At 38.4% G+C, this 21,087-nt stretch overlaps 1 protein-coding gene across 8 annotated transcripts in view; it reads left to right on the top strand.

The window, feature by feature from the left end:
• DOCK3 (dedicator of cytokinesis 3) overlaps positions 1-21,087 on the top strand; it is a 200,059-nt gene that overhangs the window by 29,193 nt on the left and 149,779 nt on the right. For all 8 annotated transcript variants that reach the window (XM_087954950.1, XM_087954949.1, XM_087954948.1 and 5 more), the window contains exons 3-7: positions 3,787-3,827; positions 4,981-5,036; positions 6,223-6,319; positions 15,802-15,950; positions 18,602-18,686. In XM_087954950.1, the coding sequence (XP_087811076.1) occupies positions 3,787-3,827; positions 4,981-5,036; positions 6,223-6,319; positions 15,802-15,950; positions 18,602-18,686 (428 nt within the window). The remainder of the gene's footprint in view (positions 1-3,786; positions 3,828-4,980; positions 5,037-6,222; positions 6,320-15,801; positions 15,951-18,601; positions 18,687-21,087) is intronic.

The following is a 21,087-nucleotide window of genomic DNA, read 5'->3' as shown; positions in this document are numbered from 1 at the left end:
TGTGTTCTGGCCCTCCCAAAGCCTCCCCCGAGATGTCCCATGCTCCACTTCCCACACTGTGGGTCCCAACAAGCCTTTTCCCACTCTCACCAGCTCCTCCTAGGCCTAATTCTCACCCACCAGGCCAAATACCCTTCTCCTCATTTACCTTTTAAAGGTCTTCCAGAGCACTGGAATGACTTTCATTTTTGTGCGGCCACCATTTTATCCTGTCACAAAATGGTGATTACATTTGGGTTGCTGCCAAGTGGCCCAAGGATAAACTGCTTCAACAAGGCCTGCAACATCTTCTGTAGCTCTGTGCAGACCTCTGTAAGGCAGCAAAACGAAGCAGTTTGTTCCAGGGCTGTGCTGCAGCAACCTAAATGCTTGGGACAAAATGGTGGCCACATTTAGATTGCTGCTGCACAGACCTGGGACAAACTGCTTCGTTTTGCTGCCTTACAGAAATCTGCACAATGCCGCAGAAGCTTTCTGCAGCATTCAGAAACTTCTGCATCACTGTGCAGACTTTCTACTGTAAGGAAGCAAAATGAAGTAATTTCTCGGGCAGCCATCAAATGGAGGTTGCATTGCTAGAAACATGTTGGCCTGCTTTCCTTCCACATGAGGTCTGGAGAGTTCCAGAAGGCAAGTGGGATGTGATGAATATGTCAAGAGGACCCAAGCGCTGCAGAGTTCTGGCAGAGTGGGATGTGGTGAGAGGCAGGAGGGTGCTGCAGCGACCCTGTAGTGGGTTGTAACAGCAAACAACCACAGGCCTGTTGCAGGTGTTGTAACTTTGAAATGGGGTTATATGTAGATTTTTGGAGCTCTGTCATAATTTTGAACATTCATTAAATGGCTTGTCATACTTCGAGGATTACCTGTATAATGGCAGGGTTATAACTGCTTGTTATAAGTAAAGAATTTAATGTCTATATTGTATATGACAAATCAAGAACATTAAGGTGTCTTTTTATCTCAAGTATTTCAAAGTCTACTATTTTCTTTGCAGGTAGGTAAGTAGCTTTAATATTCTATGTAGCAACTGTGCACTTGTGCTCTTATCCTATGAAGTGATTATATGGCATCAAATTGGTGTTTACTCTTAGCAACTGTACATAGATCAGTTTGAAATGTACTTGAGAGAAAATTGTAGTTGTGAATTCAGAGTATGAATTTCAAATTAGGTTAGGATTTGGTATTAACAGTAGCTAGATCAAAATCTTTGGGATGTCTAGTTGCTTATATTGCCTTTATAGGAAAAGAAAACCAAAGCTAAAAAGAGAATTACAGTAGGAACATGGAATGTAAGAAATATGACACTCTGATACACAGTGAAAGATGAAATGAAATGGCATTAACATCTTAGGCATCAGTGAATTGAGGTGCATTGGGATTGGATATATTCATTCGGAAGATCATACTGTTTTATTACTCAGGACAAAAGAAGAATGAAATGGTCTTGCTTTTGCATTATGAATGTTACAGCGAGAATAATGCTTGGCTATAGTCCAATCAATGAATGAGTAATACTGATTAGACTTCATGGACAATTATGTAATATGACAGTCATTCAGGTTTGTGCTCCAACTACTAATGAAAAGAGGCAGTTGATGATTTTATCACCATTATTTATAATCAGATTTAATTAGAAATTGACAGAAAGTGCAAGTTTACAATGCTTGAGATTGGGGACTGGAATGCCAAAATTGGAAAATTAAAAGAAAACATAATTGGATTGTATAGCTTAAGAAACCGAAATGAAGCACGAGATTGATTTTTCCACTCCAGTGATTTCTTGGTAGTTATATTCAAATGAAATATTTTAACAGTGATTTGGAGTTTGTGAACATTTACCAAGTTTGCAAATGATACAGAACTCAGAAGTGCAACAAATAGTTTAAAATGAAAATGGAAGATTAAAAACATGTAGATAGGCTTGAGCAGTGGCCCAAAATGAATAGGATGAATTTACCATATTTTTTGGATTATAAAACACTCTGGACTATAAGACGCACCTGGCTTTTGGGGAGGAAAACAAGAAAAAAAAAAACCTGCTTGTGCCTCCCAACAATTTGCCTCCTTGCTGGTCAACTTGAACACAGCCTGATTTAGTATGAGCAGCTGATTGGTGGTTGGATCGGCCTCACGGAATACCGCCGATCAGCTGTTCTAGGCTGCGGGGATCGCCTCCACCTATCGCTGCCTCCATGCACCTCATTTTTGGCCTTTACTGGTGGCGGCGATCCCAGCCACCTGGAATGGGCCGAAAATGGATGTGTGGAGGCCGAAAATGGGATGTGCGGAGGTAGCGATAGGCGGCGGCAGTGGATGGTGGCAATCCCCACAGCCTGGAAAAGCTTGTTGTCAGTAATCCAGGAGGCTGATCCAACCACCAATCAGCTGCTCGTTCTAAATCAGACTGTGCTGACCAGACTGTTTGCTGCTTTCTGCAAGGAGGCAAATTGCTGGGAGGCAGAGGCCAAAGGGTGGGGCCAGCAGGTGGGCGGGGTTTGGGCAACATTCGCTCTATAAGACGCACAGACATTTCCACCCACTTTGGGGGGGGGTGCATCTTATAGTGGAAAATACGGTAATAGGGTAAATTTCTTATTTGAATTTGGATAAGAAAAACAAAAGAGAAAATGACCTTGTAGTATAATAACAATAGATCATGGAAAGAAATTTTTTTAATCTACTCTCTCCTGATCAAACTCCAATTTGAATGCTGTGTTCACTTCTGGGCCTCATAAATCAATAAGGAAAGTGACAAACTGGAGCAATTCAAGGCTCCAAAAGGTGAGAGTTCTGGAAACTAAATCCTATCAGAAAAACATAGAAAAAATGTGTTAAGTTTGCAAAAGAGATAGCTACTGGTATGTAGAATATAATAACTCTTAAAATTGCCGTGCAGGATTATTATACAGGAAAGAGAATGCAGAGGGTAGAATCAAAAATATTGAGCTAAAACTATAAGGAAGTATATTTGGGTTAAGTGTCAGAACAAACTTCCTGAGAGTACAAATTGTCAGCCAGTGGATCTGACTGTCATGTATTTTCATTGCTGAAGATTTTCAAATTGAAGCTGGATATCATTTGTTACAGGTACTTTAAGAGATCCTTCAGTGACCAGAAACTCTGTGATTTTATAAAATATAGGTGGGAGATGTTCCTATTAACATTCCTATTTCATTAAAAAGAGAAATTCAGACAAAGCCATGTAGTAAATTGATTTTTCAAATTTCCATTTGACTATTCTGAAAGCAGAATCACTGGACAATCACTTATCAACATAAAAATTGGAACTCAGAGCTCTAATTAGACATATTGCTAGAATATCATATGAACCCAGGGGTGGGTTTCAGGTTCTGTCCACCTCTGTAGAACCGGTTCTGAAGAGCAGCAGACATAGAACTGGTTCTATGTCTGCTGATGTTTTTGCCCGCCTGCCCGCTCAGGCGCTTGCCTGACCTTTATTTCCTGCTTTTTCAACTTCAGCTGCTGTGCGAGGCACAACTGTAGTTTAAAAAGCAGGAAAAAAAGTGCTTTTTCAAAGGCTGCTTCTCTGCACGCAGTGCTGCTCAGCTGTCCAGGCACCAAGCTAATAATGATTTACAGGCGCGCGTGAGCAGGGAAGCACATCGTAAATCACCGAACCTCGTAAATCACTGAACCAGTAGTTAACCCTGTTGGATCCCACCCCTGTATGAATCCCTCATAATGATTGAAAATAACACAATTTGTAAACATTAACATGTTTTAATAATATATTTTAATATAATTCAATTTATTTTATTTTAGGTTGGTACAGAGGAATTTCAATAAAGAGACCTAGCATAAAGGTATGTTTAGATGCTGCTTTTAACAAACACAGATTTGAGTTTAATGCATCTTTTCAAATAATCTTACAAAGCTGGTAAATGTTGACTTGAACTAATGAAACAGTCTTCTGTATTGTCAATAAATCCAGCAGAATATTTAGTATTTTTGTAAGTTCTCTGTAGAGTTATAATAATAATCTCTTATAAAAGGGCAGTCAATTGTAAAAATTGAAATAGTCAATCAAATCGACTACGAGCCTTAGTCCTAATGTGTAGCATATGCAACATTCATTGCTAATGGTAAATAGACTGCCAGTCAGTTTTGATATGTTTTTACTAGCATGACAAAGAACAATCAAATGCTGGTTTTACCCAAAGCTCTTTACTTTGGTAACTATTTTGTGAGCCAAAACATGAGAAATATGTATACCATACGGGTAGTCCTTGCTTATGATTGTTTAACAACAGTTCTAAAATTACAAAAATTTGGAAAAATTGACTTACAACCCAACCTTGATGTTATGACTATTGCATTACCTCCATGATCACATGATCACAATTAGGATGCTTGGCAATTGTTTTGCATTTACAGTGGTTGCAGTGTCTTCTGATCATGTGATCGTAATTTGCGACTTTCCGAGGCCCCAGTTTCTGAAAAGCTAGATTCACTTAATGGCCAATTAATTCACCTAATGATTAGGATAAAAATGGTTGTAAAATTAGGTCTTGTCACATGATGGTTCATTTACGAGCATATCGCTTAGTGACTGAAATTCTGGTCCCAACTGTGGTTGTAAGTCAAGGATTACCTGTAATTGTACAGAAAACTGATAAGATTTGCATGTAATTCAGAATAAATCAATTTCAATCAATCAGATATTCTAATTTATCAGCACTTACCAAACTGTTTACTTAAGTAGGGTTGTTAAACTGCATTTATAAAAACCTTACAAAAGTATCACGTTTTTTTGGGGGGGAAATTCAAAATACAGGAAAACAGAAAGAAGTAATCAGACCTCAAAACTTAGACACAATAGATTAAAAAAAAGAAGAAAAAGGAATCTGAAACTATTTTCTTTAAATGTGCTGATAAATACTGAATTCTGCTGTCCATTAATTAAAGTGTTCATTTAATTCTTCTTGTTAAAATAAATACAGTCCATTTTCCTTCCAGGGAATCTTTCCTGCAAATTACATTCATTTGAAAAAGGCTCTTGTCAGTAACAGAGGGTGAGTTTGCATTTTAATTATTAAGAAATTGATATATCTGACAAATAGATAGGAATTCATTAACATTTAATATATTCTTAATTTAAATTACTTTTGCATGTAATGTTTAATACAGTTTTAGACAAACTCAAATGCTGTTATTCTATAACACTATATGTGTTCTAGTAAATAATTCCAAGAAAAAATTACGTCTAATTTCTTTCCTAATTTTTTTGCTAAACATGAGGAACATAGTTTAAAAAAAAACTTTCTTAAGGATCACTGATTAGTCCTTATTCATAAAAATGATACCTTGTCAGGAAATTTGACAGGCATGCTGTTGTTGTTTTTTTTTTTTGAGACTAAGATAACCCATGCCTAGATAATCCAGCTATGTAGAGATATTTCCTTATGAGACTAAGACAGAGCTTCTAAACCCATGCCTCAGAGATTATAATAGCCCATGATATTTATTATAACTTACTTTATGGCTAATGTCATTAGATATTTTGTAAAATTTATCAAATTTAAATTTATGAGAATCATGGCTCCTGGATTTTGATACATGTGTAATTTAGTTCTTTTAAGGTATTTTGGTTCAAAAGTTTTTGCCATGTTTTGTAAAAATCAACTTTGAAAGAGGACTGAAATTACTTTTTTTGAGATTTACAAGAACCTGCAAATCTGTTATTTGGACTGTTGCAAGATGCTCTACATGGAGTTACTCTTGAAGAATATTTGGAAGCTACAACAGTGACATGGCATGGGTCCTAGAAGGCCCATATCAACTTTGGCAGCTGCAATGCCTTCCTCCCCTCCACCTTTATCTGCAAGATAACTAGAAAGAGTCGAGTCTGAAATGGTTTCTCAAATTACATTTCTGTTTTGGACTCAGATTCCATTTACCTCATTGTTTCCTTGGTTGTTGCTCTTTCTCTTTTTCTCAAGGTTATTCTTCCATCACATTACACAATTCCAGGAAAAAGATAGACCTAAAATTGTCATAACATAAAATTTTGTACGACAAAACTACATATAGGCAGAAGATTATTTGAGAATGGAACATTCCACTATTATGAAGCAAGTTTAATATATTGGGTGATGTTTGTTGTATATCAATGAATACATAGTCTCAAGGGAAGATGGAAGTAAATGATTCTGCAGTCCTTTTTTATGACATTTTCACTGGCGTTTATACATTTTACAGGCAGTATGAAACAATTGTTCCACTTGAAGATTCTGTTATTACTGAAGTTACAGCAACTCTCCAGGAATGGGCTATCCTCTGGAAGCAGTTATATGTGGTATGTAAGCAAAAGCATGTAGCTCACAGGGGTATAATAGTTCATATAGTGTGACTGAAGAATGGTGATAATAAGTATGATATTTAGAGATCATCTGACACATTTCAATGACTAGTTCCTGAGAATCTAGCTTGAATAGGTCCAGGATTATGTTTAATTCCCTGAATGATTTAATAAAACAAAAGTTCAAAGTTCAAAGCCTTTATTGTCATTGTACATCATGTATACAATGAAATTGGTTTAGCTTCTACTGGAGTAGTCCATACAAAAATGCAAGACAACATGAATAATATAAAGAATAATCCTTACACGCATAGTTATGAAAAAAACTAGTCATACGTTTCCAAATATACTTCATATTCTGTGCAACATGTATATTACTCTGGTGTATGATCTTATATCATGGTATATACATATTACACACTGTACTGGCAACAGTGAAATTCATCATATTAATCTGTTTGTGGTGCTATATTGTGTATGGAGCCTGACAGCTCCTGGGTAGATGCTGTTTTTAAACCTATTTGTTCAGCTGGCTATACTTCTGTGTCTTCTGCCCAATGGTAAAAGTGAAAAGAGACACTGGCCAGGGTGTGAATCATCCTGAAGTATCTTTCTTACTCTGCTGAAACAGTGAGTCCTGGCGATGTCATCCAGTGGTTTTAGGGGGCAACCAATGGTTTCTTGTGCCAAATTAATCACTCTCTGTAGTGCCTTCCTGTCCGCGGCTGTTAAACCAGCCTACCATACTGCTATACAGTATATGAGGACATTTTCTATCGTGGACCGATAGAAAGAAGTCATCAGCCATTGTTCCACCTGATTTTTCTGCAGGACTTTAAGGAAATGAAGTCTCTGTTTAACCTAAGTAACCATCAGGGACATGTTATTTTTCCAGTGAGGTCTTGACAAAAGAGGAAACCCTCTCCGCATGGCCCTCCTTGATATACAATGGGGCAGATTCCTCTCTTTGCTTCCGGAAATCCAGCACCATCTCCTTTGTCTTGCTAGTGTTTAGATGTAGGCTGTTTTTTGAACACCATGTGGATAGCTTCTGGACTTCTTCCCTGTATGCTGATTCATCCTCTCCAGTTATAAGACCCAGCACCATTGTGTCGCCTGCAAATGTTATTATGATGTTGGATGGATTAAAGGATATGCAGTCACGTGTATACAGCGAGTACAGGTAGCGGCTGAGCACACAGCACTGAGGGGAGCCTGTGCTGAGCTTCAGGGTGGAAGATGTAAAGGACCCAGCCCTTACTGTTTGTGGACGATCTGTCAGGTAGTCTTTGATCCAGTCACAAGCGAGGGGAGGGAAATTCAGGTCAGTCAGCTTTCCAATGAGATGCCTGGTAAGATGGTATTAAAGGCTGAGCTATAGTCAATAAAAAGCATTCTGACATAATTCCCAGATTTCTTAAGGTGTCTCAGTGCAATATGTAGAGCAGTGGCGATGGCATTCCCTGTTGACCTGTTGCTTCTATAAGCAAACTGGTGTTGATCGAAATTTGGTGGGAGACAGGACCTGAGGTGTTGTAGGACCAGTCTCTCAAAGCACTTCATCACTATAGATATCAGTGCAATGGGTCTATAGTCATTCATGCTGTTTATGACTGCTTTCTTTGGAACTGGGATAATTGTGGCTGCATTCAAGCATGATGGGACTCTGGCCAGTTGCAGGGATATGTTAAAAATCCTTGTCAGGACCCTTGTTAATTGGTCAGCACAGATTTTTACCATTTCCCCCAGCATCCCGTCTGGACCTGCGGCTTTGTTGGAATTTACAGCCTTTAGCATAATTCTCACTTCATGTTCATGCAGGGTGAGTGGCTGGAGGTTAGAGAGCCTTTGGGCTAGAGACAGGTCTTTTAACCTCAAAGCGGATAAAGAAGCTTTTCCACCAGCAGAGCATCAGCATTGGCTATTTTCATCATATTGCCCTTATAAGTGGTTAGATGTTGTAGCCCCTGCCACACCTGTCTTGAGTTATTATCTGCCAGATGCTTCTCTACCTTTTGTTTGTATTTCTGTTTAGCCGCCTTAATGCCTCTCTTCAAATTTGCCCTGGACTCATTGTATTCACCTTCGTTTCCTGCCTTGAAGGTGGGGTTTCAGGCTCTCAGAAGTGATTGGTCTTCTGCTGCCATCCAGGATTTACGATTACTGTAAACTCTGATGTGCTTATTCACTATTACATTGTCTGTGCATGATTTAATGTATGAGAGTACAGTGTCAGTGAATTCTTGTAGCTCCAGATGTTCAAATATGCTCCACTTGGTAGTCTCAAAGCAGTCCTGCAACTGGTAGAGTGTTCCCTCCGGCTAGATTTTGACAGTTTTCCTGACTGGCTGTATCCTTTTCCTAAGGGGGATATACTTTGGGCACAATAGCACAGAGAGGTGGTTAGACATAATCAGATGGGAGAGGGAGATTGTTCTACATGCCCGTCTTAAGTTTGAATACATATGATCTAAAGCAGTGGTTCCCAAACTTTTTCAGTCCACCGCCCCCTTGGTGCTACAAACTCATCCTTAGTGCCCCCCACCCAGGGGTGGGATTCAAATTTCTTAACTGGTTCTGTGGGTGTGGCCTAATTTGTGGGCGTGGCTTGGTGGTCATGTGACTGGCTGGGCATGACTTGCTGGCTAGGCATGGCATGGTCACGTGACCGGATGGGTGTGGTTTGGAGGTCATGTGACTGGGTGGGCATGGCCATGTGGCCATGTGACTGGCAAACCAAATATAAGTGGTCCTCACTTAATGGCCGGTTGCTTAGTAAGTGTTCTAACTTATGACTGACCTCCCCAGCTACTTGACCTGTTTTTGGAGTTTGACAGCCATGCACGTGCACGCACGCACACACGTACACTCCCTTCTAACCCTGCTGGAGCAGGTTGTTGGACTAGATATTTCATTCACTTTCCCCTCCCTCCCTCCCTCCCTCCCTCCCTCCCTCCCTCTCCCTTCTTTCTTTCTTTCTTTCTTTCTTTCTTTCTTTCTTTCTTTCTTTCTTTCTTTCTTTCTTTCTTTCTGTCTCTTCCTTCCATCCTGCCCTCTTTCTTTGTCTATTCTTTTTCTTCCTTTCTCTCTCCCTTTTTCTTTCCCTTTTCTCTTTCTTTTCTTTCTTATCTCTTCCTTCTCTCTCTCTTTCCCTCTCCCTCCCTCCATATCCCATTCACTTTCTTCTCCCACCTTTTCTTTCTCTCATTCCCTCTCTTTCTCTCTCTTTGTTCTCTCTTTTGCTTTTCTCTCTCTCCCTCCCTCCCTCCATATCCCATTCACTTTCTCCCTTCCCTTTCTTTCTTTCTTTCTTTCTTTCTTTCTTTCTTTCTTTCTTTCTTTCTTTCTTTCTTTCTTTCTTTCTTCCTTCCTTCCTTCCTTCCTTCCTTCCTTCCTTCCTTCCTTCCTTCCTTCCTTCCTTCCTTCCTTCCTTCCTTCCTTTCTTTCTTTCTTTCTCTCTCTCTCATTCCCTCTCTCTTTCTCTCTCTCTTTTCCTCTCGTTCTTTCTGTCCCTTCCTTCCATCCCCCCTTCTTTGTCTATCCCTTTTCTTTTCCTTTCTGTCTCCCTTTTTCTTTCTTTACTTTCTTGGCTGTTCCTTCTCTCTTTCCCTCTCTTTCTCTTTCTCTCTTTCCCTTTCTCTTTTTCTTTTCTCTCTTTCCCTCTCTTTCCCTCTCTTTCCCCCTCTCTCTTTCTTTTCTCTCTTTCTCTTTCTATCTTTCATTCTCTCTCTCTCTTTTCCTCTCTCTCTATCCCTTCCTTAACCTATCTACCTATTTTCTGCCCAGGCAGGTGTGGTCTAATCTGTCAAAGGCCTGGGCTAATCCTGTATTACCCTGTTTCCCCTTTCAGAGGTCCCGGCCCTTATTCTCCCCGTTTCCTCCCCCATGACCGCCTCTTTTATCGTCCCACGGCTGTGACTTTACCTTCCTCCCGCAGCTAGCTGCCAGGGAAGGCAAGCCAGGGCTGAGCCATTGTCGCTGGGATCCCCTCCAGTCCACGTCGCCCTTGTCATGAATGCCTGCAACCGCTGTGTGTTTTCTTTGGTGCAGCTGGACTGCAGCCGCACTGAAAAAACATGTGGTGGCAGGAGGTTTTTTGCAGCGAAAATTACCAACCTCCGACTTTGGTCTGCTTCTCCAAGATGCCGCTGCAGCCGCATTCTAGGTGCCAGCCCTGCAGGTCCACCCCATTCAGCTTGCTACACCGGAGGGACTTGCCCAAGCAAGTCTGAGTGGAGTGGTGCAGCAGTCACTGGGATGAGCCTGCATGGCCAGTGCCTAGAATGCGGAGGTGGTGGCATGTTGGAGAAGCAGAGCAAAGCCAGAGGTTGGTAGTTTTTTCTGCAAAAAACCTCCAGACGCCATGTTTTTTGTTTTTTTTTGTGCGGCTGGACTCCAGCTGGATGCTTTTGGATTGCGTCTGGATGCTTTTTGCAGTGAAAATTATCGACCTCTGGCTTTGCTTGCTCTGCTTTTCCAACGTGCCGGTGTGGCTATCAGCAATTGTTGCACATGCGCACAATGTCGTGCATGCGCAATAAGGACTGACTGGGCAGGGAACGGAGGAGTGGGCAGAGAGGACAGGGCAGCCAGGGGCCCCTTTTACCGGTTCTCCAAACTACAGGGAATGGTAATGAAACCGGTAGAATCCCACCCCTTAATTGCATCCTATGAGGGGCCCACCTCCAGTGCCCCCCTGCCGGCTCTTAGCACCCACCTGCCAGCCCTCTTGCCTCTTAGCGCCCCCCTAAGGCATCCCACCGCCCCCCGGGGTGGTACCGCCTACTTTGGGAACCACTGATCTAAAGTGTTCTTAATTCTGGTGGTATACTGCACATACTGCACAAACTTAGGGAGAACAGACTTTAGACAGGCTTGGTTAAAATCCCCAGTCACAACAAAAGCACCCCCAGGGTAAGTTTGCTGCTGCCTCTTGATGGCATCATGTAACTTAGAGAGCAGTGTGCTAACATTTGCATCAGGTGGAATATAGGCAGTGATGATAACTATCACAGAAATCTCTCTAGGTAGATAAAATGGCCTACATATGGCAAGACAGGATTCTTGTCTAAATACATGACTCTGTGATGATTTTTTATAGTGAAAAGTTAATTATTATTTAAATGATTAGTTATACAGTAAGGTATTCACAATCAATAGTCCACTGTAACTTTCCATTGTGCTTTATAAAATAAATATAATATAATCTTATAACTAAGATAGGTCAATGAGTCTCAACCTGTTAATAGAGTAGATTATTTCCAGATTACAGGTAGTCCTTGACTTACAATCACAATTGAGCTCAAAATTTCTGTTGTTAAGTGAGACATTTGTTAAATGAGTTTTGCCCCATTTTATGATTTAGTTAAGTGAATCACTAGTTGTTAAGATAATTACATGTTATTAAGTGAATCTGGCGTCCCCTTTGACTTTGTTAGAAGGTCGCAAAAGGTGATCACATGACCTTGGGACACTGCAGCCATTATAAATATGAGTCAATTGCCAAGCATCTGAATTTTGATCACATGTTCATGGGGATGTTGTAACAGTCGTAAGTGTGGTCATAAGTCACCTTTTTCAATGCTGTTGTATCTTTGAATAGTCACTTAATGAACTGTTGTAAGTCGAGGACTGCTTGTATAATGTTGTAAACAAAATGTAGGAGCAGGTAAAAGATGTGCTGAACTTATATTTTCTCAAGCTATAGAAGGCAAAAAGTCTTATAATATGCCAGTCAAGCTGGGGTACAGAAAAATCCAAATCAAACTTTCCAAATCAAACTATCCCAAATGATATATTAATAAATACTTGTTTATGGATACAAATGAAAAGAGAGCCAAAACCAAAAGTGAATAATTAACACAGGTAGTCCTTGTTTAGTAACCACAATTGATACCAGTAATTCATTCACTTAATGATATGGTCACTAATTGGAAAATCATGTGACCACAACTTGCTTGTGGTTTTACTTCAGGTTTCTTTTTTATCCACTTCTCTGGAATGCTCACCCTAGCTCAGGGATAATTAGAAAGAAGGGAATTAATATTTGTTTTACATTCATCGGAGAGGAAGGGTTTATAAGACAGTTACAGGCACACAATGGAGAATACACATTGAAAGGAATGCATGAGCAGCAGCTGTTTTCCTGACTCAGTTACCCACTACTCCAACCCCCAGCTGCTTGGTGGCAAACAAAAGCTGAAGGTGTGAAAGGGATAAAAGTCTTGTCAGTTACAGCAGCAGCTACAAGCTGGCTAATAAAAGTCAGCTTACTAACTTGCAGTTAGTAACTTTTGTAGAAGCACTGCGCTGTGGGGAAAAGCAGCACAGGAAGAAAATAATCTCTTCACTCTACAAGGGGGGTGTTCGAAAAATTGGTCAAGTACAATACAGTTATTAATTTCTGTTTTGTGGTTTGATACACATCATTTTCAGTCAATCAGAATAGAGCTTGAAGGGACCTTGGAGGGTTTCACGTCCAACCTTTTGCTCAAGCAGGAGACCCTATACCATTTCAGATAGGTGGTTGTCCAGTCTTTTCTTAAAAACCTCCAGTGATGAAGCATCTACAGTTTCTAAAGGCAAGCTGTTCCACTGGTTAATTGTCCTCACAGTTAAGAAGTTTCTCTTTAATTCAGTGAGTTATTTTTGATTGTTATTATTATAATACTAAAGAAGAAAAAATATTGAATAGTGATAATACAGTGAAAAAAGTTGAATATATAGCATAACAATCAAATGAACTACTATAACATAAAAATGAACAAAAATAAATTATAAATGTAATTAATTAATTTAAACATATAGCAACAGAATGCTTCATATTCTCATAGTGCATAGAATTTTTCAAGAATAAATATCAAATATATGTCCTAGTTCCATTCCTTAAAAATAAAAGAGTGACTTTCTTTCCAATCTTGTACAATTATTCTCGTTCTAACCCAAGGCCAGAATTCTTTTTAAGTTACCATATTTTAGGAATATAATTCAGCAGCATGTTGAGATCCTTAATAATACTTTCCAAAATCACATTATCATACATTGATCTGAAAGCAAAAGAAAGCTGTAGCAGAACAAGATCAAATCATGTGACTTAAATAATCTTCAAATCAATACTCTTAAAGGCACCTAATTACAGAGAAGATTGCACAATAGATGCTTTATATGACTAGATCTAACAAAATAGCCACTCCTTGTTTACCAATTACCTCACTTAGCAATCACTTACAAATAAAGTGGCAATAAATGGTAATAAACAAGAAGAAACACAACAATTTAATGCGGGGGGTGTCAAACTTGTGTCGTCACAGCAGCGTCACATGACGTATTGGGACTTTTTTCCCCTTCACTAAACTCGGCGGGGGCAGGGCCAGCACGTGACGCATCTGGCTTGCGGGCTGAGAGTTTAACACCCCTGGTTTAGCATGAAGCTGGAGAGAAAGGCAATTGAAGAAGACAGGGATTAATAGAGAAAAATGCAAGCTTATAAATACAATAAAGAAGGTTTTTGCACTAAAACGTGAAGACGTGCGGGTAGAACAAGACAGGAAATGTTAGAAATAATTGGGAATTTTTTTTTCAGAGTTATACAAAGATTAAGATTACTCAAAAGTAACACCCACAAAAGAGGAAATGCCAGATATCTACGGTAGTGGAAGAGGTATCAAGTGCCATCAAATCAATGAAAAATGGCAAAGTTTCAGGAAAAACTGTTACGGTTGAAATGCTGAAAGCTGGTGGTCACAAGATACTAGCAAAACTATACTCAAGATGCTTTAGAGAAGAAAAACCCGATGCATAGAAAAATGTGAAAGTGATTCTTATAAACAAGGGGCCCAAGATGATTTAAAGAACTATTGTCCAATAAGCCTCTTCCAGTCATCTAAACCCCTGATCTAAAGGTTTTCACCAAGATAATTGCAAAAAGAATATTGAGAAAATTAAATGATGCACAGTCAAAGGAGCAGGCAGGGTTCAGAGTAGTTACAGCACAATGGATCACATCCAGTTTGTTCAGCATTGAACAAATTGAAAGGTACAAGTACACCATGTCTCTGTTCATGGCTTTCATTGGCTCCAAAAAGGTGTTTGATTCATTGTTCCAGCAAGCAATAATTAAGGCATTGCTCAACCAAGGCATAGACACTGCTTACATAAACTTACTATAATCAATATATGAAAAAAACATTGGCAACAATTTGCCTTAATGATCTTAAAGTGGAAATCAACATAGAACAAGATGTATGACAAGATGATACAATATCACCTATCCTTTTCTCAGCCTGCCTTGAAGAAGTATTTCACAAACTAGACTGGGCAAAAGATGGAATAAAAATCAGTGGCACTATTTAAATCACTTAAGATCACTTAAGACACAAGATGATGTTGTTCTCTTTTCACAAGATCCAGAAGAACTATAAAGACAGATACAAAAGCTGCACAAAGCTGGATAACCATTTGGCTTAAAAATAAATCTGAAAATGTTGTAAATGTGAACTGGTTGTCAGCTGTTTAAAATGTAGTCAGGTGGTGGGGGGATGCTTTATACTGTATTTTAAAGCAGCTGGAAATGCTTTATGGAGCAGTAAATCAGCCTTTCTCCAGCCATCTTAATTTTGAATTATTTTTAAACAACCAGTCATAAATTGAGGATTATAAGTAGTGGAAAATAAGGCACTCATCAGTGATGAAAGGCAACATGATGGAAGAAGCATAAGCACTGGATCAGACTTTGAAATAAACATGTACTACAAACGTAATTCTTCTCTCATGTACTTCTGCAGTGCAGTTATAGTCAGTGATGCAGATATCTCATACCTTACAACCAGGAGCCACTGAAATAATTTCCATGGCCACTCATTCAGTTGTTGTCATAGTCATATGAAGTTCTCACTTATCAACCTGCACAGTCCTGGGGTTATGATGGCAGCTAGCACTGCTGAGTTTGCCATTGCTAAATGACATCACATTTTGCAACCGCAGTTCTTTTGGAATGTAGAATGTAATGTGAAAAGCTCTGCTCAATAAATAAAGTTATATTAATCTGCTTCTGCAGTCAATATTTTATTGAAATTGGTTTGAAGTACTGCCATACTTCTGAAACTAATAATTTCACAATACATGTGCATTCTACAGATATTCCCTGTTGAGCAACTGTTTCAGGCAGTGACTGTAGTTATAATGGTGATAAAAAGATAACTGACCAATCATTGTATTAATGACCTTCACAGATCTGTAAAGCAGAAGAAAGCTGAAGTAATATCATAAGCACAGTTGTAGTTTTATTTAGCGACTACTTGGTTAATGACTGACTTGCAAGTCTCAGTTGTGGTTGATATATGAGGACTACCTGTACTTTCAAACACACATTCTGAAGTTTAAAATGTAAACTATGCCATTCCTGGTTTCGTAAGGAAATTTTCAGGGTTCTCAATCTTTTTTTCTCCCTTTCTGCTTTTGAAAAAATAAAATGTTCACAGAAACATAAGATAGATCTGTTCTACAAGCTACGCCATGTGATGAATGAACTGATTGATCTTCGCAGACAATTACTTTCTGGTCATTTGACCCAGGATCAAGTTCGAGAAGTCAAGAGACATCTCACTGTACGATTGGACTGGGGAAATGAGTAAGTATGGTTCTAGTTTTGTTTAAATAAATGTAATAGTGGTGAAATAACAGAATTTGAAAATAGTCAGAAGCTTATACATAGCTCACATATTGCCATGCTATGCTCTTTTGGGATAAACAATATTATTCAAAGTACAGAAAAACAATGAGAAGAAGTGAACAAAAGAAAAGGCAGAAGTTAGAGACTAGAAAAAAAATTCTTAGTAAATATAGTTTACACTGACATCATTCAACACATATCTCCATGCTTTTTTTTTTCATTTTTGGCTCCACCATCTCTATACATTATACTTTCTGCTCTTTAAATTCCCTACTTTTTCAATTCACTCATCTGTTACTTCCCTTTTTTCTCAGTCTCTTATTATCTCAATATATTTAGTGATTCAGGCCTTATTCGTATTCTTTATATGACCAAATTATATACAGATAGTCCTTGATTTATTACAATTTTATTACAACTGTTCAAAGTTACGATGCTACTGAAAAAGTGACTTATGATTAGTCCTCATGCTTACGTCCATCACAGTTGTAATGGAATATGTGGGGAAAGATGCTGCCTAGAAAACAGAGAAGAGAGACAGGAGCTCTCTTAAAATTGGGCATGGCTCACTTAATGACCACATCACTTAGTGATGGACATGCCAGACCCAATTATGAATGTAAGTCAAGGACTACCTACACTTCTTTCATATTTGTCACTTATTTTAGTTATGGTTATTCAGCAGCCATTCATTCTTGCCCCATCTTTGTTTTACCATACATACTTTTTAAATACTCAATTTCCACTATATTTGTTCATTATCCTTTTCCAGAATAGCTTTGAATGACCACAGTTGGGCTGTAGATATTCTGATATTGTTGTTTCAACTCAACTTCTGAGTACTACTGCAGTGTAATTATTTGTTTGTTAGATAAGATTTTGATGCTGCCCTTCCCAAAATGACTCTGATCAGTGCCAAACTCTGTGTAGTATCTCATATTGTACTGTTGTTAGTCTTCAGCATTCCTTAGGTAGTTATGCTTTGGATTTTCAAGCTTGTGCTGTGCCATGTTTGAAGTATTTTGCCTCTTTATTATCAGTGCTATATGTATATGAAGGTCCAATGCCAAACAAAATAATTAATGGACTTGCTAGTATCTCATACAGTTGTGCTCATAAGTTTACATACCCTGTCAGAATTTATGATTTCTTGGCCATTTGGCAGAGAATATGAATGATAACGCAAAAACTTTTCTTTCACTCATGGTTAGTGGATGGCTGAAGCCATTTATTATCAATCAACTGTGTTTACTCTTTTTAAATCATAATGACAACAGAAACTACCCAAATGACCCTGATCAAAAGTTTACATATCCTGGTGATTTTGCCCTGATAATATGCACACAGGTTGGCACAAAGGGGTTTGAATGGCTATTAAAGGTAACCATCCTCACCTGTGATCTGTTTGCTTGTAATTAGCGTGTGTGTATAAAAGATCAATGAGTTCCTGGACTCCTGATAGACCCTTGCATCTTACATCCAGTGTACACTGACGTTTCTGGCTTCTGAGTCATGGGGAAAGCAAAAGAATTGTCAAAGGATCTGCGGGAAAAGGTAGTTGAACTGTATAAAACAGAAAAGGGATATAAAAAGATATCCAAGGAATTGAGAATGCCAATCAGCAATGTTCAAACACTAAATCAAGAAGTGGAAAATGAGGGGTTCTGTTGAAACCAAACCATGGTCAGGTAGACCAACTAAAATTTCAGCCACAACTGCCAGGAAAATTGTTCGGGATGCAAAGAAAAACCCACAAATAACTTCAGGTGAAATATGGGACTCTCTGAAAACATGTGATGTGACTGTTTCAAGATGCACAATAAGGAGGCACTGGAAGAAAAATGGGCTACATGGTCGAGTCGCCAGAAGAAAGCCATTACTATGCAAATGCCACAAAGTATCCTGCTTACAATACGCCAAATAGCACAGAGACAAGCCTCAAACCTTCTGGCACAAAGTCATTTGGAATGATGAGACCAAAATTGAGATTTTTGGCCACAACCATAAATAATTGATATGAGGATATATGGTAGCATAATTATAATATGAAGGCTGCAGTGCTATATATACTTTTAATAAAGTAAATAGAAAGCCAGTTTTCTGTAAAGGTTAAAGTGCTGGAAGCCAAGAAACTGGGTTCTAATTTTGGAAGATAAGCGACATTGGGCCAGTGACTCCCTCTAAGCCATAGTTAAAAGGCAATGGCAAACCAATTTGGAAAATACTGCCATACAGAAATCTTGCCATGTACTTGTCAGGAATCAAGACTGATTTGAAGACATCAAAAATAAACCAACAATTACAGGAGGAGAGTTTAATGGCTAAATAGAAATTTAAGCTCAGGGTTTTCTAGTCCAACTCTTAAGTGAAATTTTCTCATTATTGTGTTAATTATGAAATAGAGCAATTAACCTCTTTTATTAGAATGTACAGTATTTTAAGTAAAGAATAAGAAAATGGGAAGCATCTTTGCTGTGCTTTAATTTACAGTAAATTGCTGAAATGAATGAAAGCTGTTCTCAAATATGAATCCATTTAAAGGATCTAATATGCATCTTGGGGATATTTTTAAAAATTGATTCTGGGTTTGTTGGTTTATTTCTTCATAGGCATTTGGGCTTGGATCTTGTCCCACGAAAGGACTTTGAGATTGTTGATTCTGATCAGATCAGTGTGTCTGATCTATACAAAATGGTAAGACTATTTATGGGGAAGAAGGGTTTATGGAAGAACATTTTGTGTAAACAAAAATTATTTATGCAATTGTGACAAGTATGGTATATTTAGGACTGGAAATATTCAGATTCAAATCCTTGTTCAAATGGGTGGTTTTGGCCAATCAACCTCTCTGATTTAACTTAAGAATTGTTGTGAGGATAAAATTACAATAGGAATACAAAACATCCTATTTTAGATTTTTCTGTATTTTATATTCAAAGGAGCTTGCAACAAATACATTAGTTTAAACTATAATGATGAGGGTTAAAACATATTTTACAAATACATATTTTAATTATGTAAATACATATTTTAATTTTCCAAGGTGACTCATTATCACCTTTACTCTTTCCCAGAATGCTGTTTGGGAAATTTTGACAGTTGAAGTCCACATGTGTTGAAATTGCTATGACTGAGAAACACTGCTTTATACCTATGAGTGGCACCACTAGCAACAATTCTGAACAAGAGAAATCATGCATATAAATTGGCATAAAACAAATAAAAAGTTTGCATTTACTTTATGTGAATGATTTAAAGTTACTTGGAAAAACAAAGGCTGTACTAGATTCTTTATTAACAAGCACAAAATAGTTAAATAAAGATATTGGAATGAAATTTGGCATTGACATGTGTAACCATATTAATAAGGGTAGGCAGAAGTGTTTAACTTGATATAATACAGCTTAATAAGATTTCAAAAAGCAATAGCACCAGAATACTAGAAATAATTGGGAGTTTGGAAGCCTTCAATTCATTACAGGATCAAGTCAAAACATTTCTACTAAATACAGTACCAAATGAGTTTAAGAAATTTTCAAATCAAAGCTAAATGGTGGAAACATCATTAAAGTAATTAATATCTGTTCAGTCCCTATTATTCGATATGTAGCAGCAAATATTGTCTTTGTAGTGAAAAAAGTGAAACAATTGACCATTTGATCAGTGGGTGTAGCAAAATTTCACAAATGCTGTTATTCTATAACACTATGTGTTCTAGCAAATAATTCCAAGAAAAAATTACATCCAATTTCTTTCCTAATTTTTTTGCTAAACATGAGGAACATAGTTTAAAAAGATGGATTAAATGTAGTAAAAACTGCTGGGGCCATGAAATTGAGCAAGTTTTGAAAAATGAACGCATCAAGATCTTATGGGACTTTGATCCAAACAGGCAGGCATTTTATTCATAACATGCCTGACATAACAATTATTGAAAAGAAAAAAAAATCTGTTTCATTGATGTTGTTATACTGGGTGAGGCTAGAATTGTGGAAGGTCAGGAAAGTGGGAACCAATCTCTCTTCAGAAGGCAAGATGTTTCAAAGGGTCCTAACAGAGAAGGCTCTTTCTTCTGGACCCTGCCAGCCAGAATTCCTTGACTGATGGGATCTGTAGCATGCCTCCTCCACCAGCACGGGTGGGGTAGCCCTGTCCCGTAGAATGGTTCCTCAAGTAATCTGGACCCATGCCAAACAGGACTTTATAGGTAACAAGCAACACCTTGAATTGCACCCAGAAGCAAATCTCAGGTATTGCAGCTCATGGGACAGTGGTGTAACATGGACCACCTTAGGAACCCCTGAGACTGCCCACACTACCTCATTTTGCATACGAATGGTCTTCAGAGGTAGTCCCCTGTAGTGTGCATTGCAGTAGTCCCAAGTGTGAGATAACTGGGGCTTGAATGACTTGAGCACAGGGACTTCTGAACCAGGCCACAACTAGCTCATAACCTGAAGTTCTGCAAGGTGTATCTAGCTGCAAATTTCACCTGCTCTTTGAACAAAAGTCACAAGTCCAGGACAACCTCCAAGTTATGGACTGAGGTAGTGCCACCCATTCAGAGTTAAAAATGTCAAAGTCCCAGATCTTGATGTTCCATGTACCCAAAGCCATTTTGTCTTGCCAGGGTTCAGCCAAACCAAATGATAATCGCATGACCCTGGGAAACTGCAATTGTCATAAATACATGGCATTTTCAAAGAACATTTTTTGGTCATGTGACTGCAGGGATGCTGTAGTGATCATAAGTGTGAGGACTGGTTGTGGTGTTCTTTAATACTGACATGACTTTGAACAGTCGTTAAATAAATGGCCAAAAGTGGAGGATAACTATAGCCAAAGCTGGTTATCAGAAAGTCCTTTTTGCCCAATGTAGGTAATACTAAGTAAACTTAAAAGTTTCTCCTGTGATTGGGTAATTGGTTGTATGTCATTACCTAATTCCACCACCATCCCATCCCCATATTTTTGGGTAACTGAAAGGTTTCACCATTATAGCTAACTGACTGAATCTGTTCAAACAAAATAATTACATATTAAAGAGTAAAAATAATTCTGCTTATTTAAATAAAGAACCAAAGCAGTGTATTGA

The sequence above is a fragment of the Notechis scutatus genome, chromosome 2 (genome assembly GCF_049901735.1).
Source record: "Notechis scutatus isolate UNSWTSFEM ecotype Mainland chromosome 2, rNotScu1.2, whole genome shotgun sequence".
In the NCBI taxonomy this organism is placed as follows: domain Eukaryota; kingdom Metazoa; phylum Chordata; class Lepidosauria; order Squamata; family Elapidae; genus Notechis; species Notechis scutatus.
The sequence above is the reverse complement of the archived record's forward strand: the minus strand, read 5'-3'. Positions and strand labels throughout refer to the sequence as shown.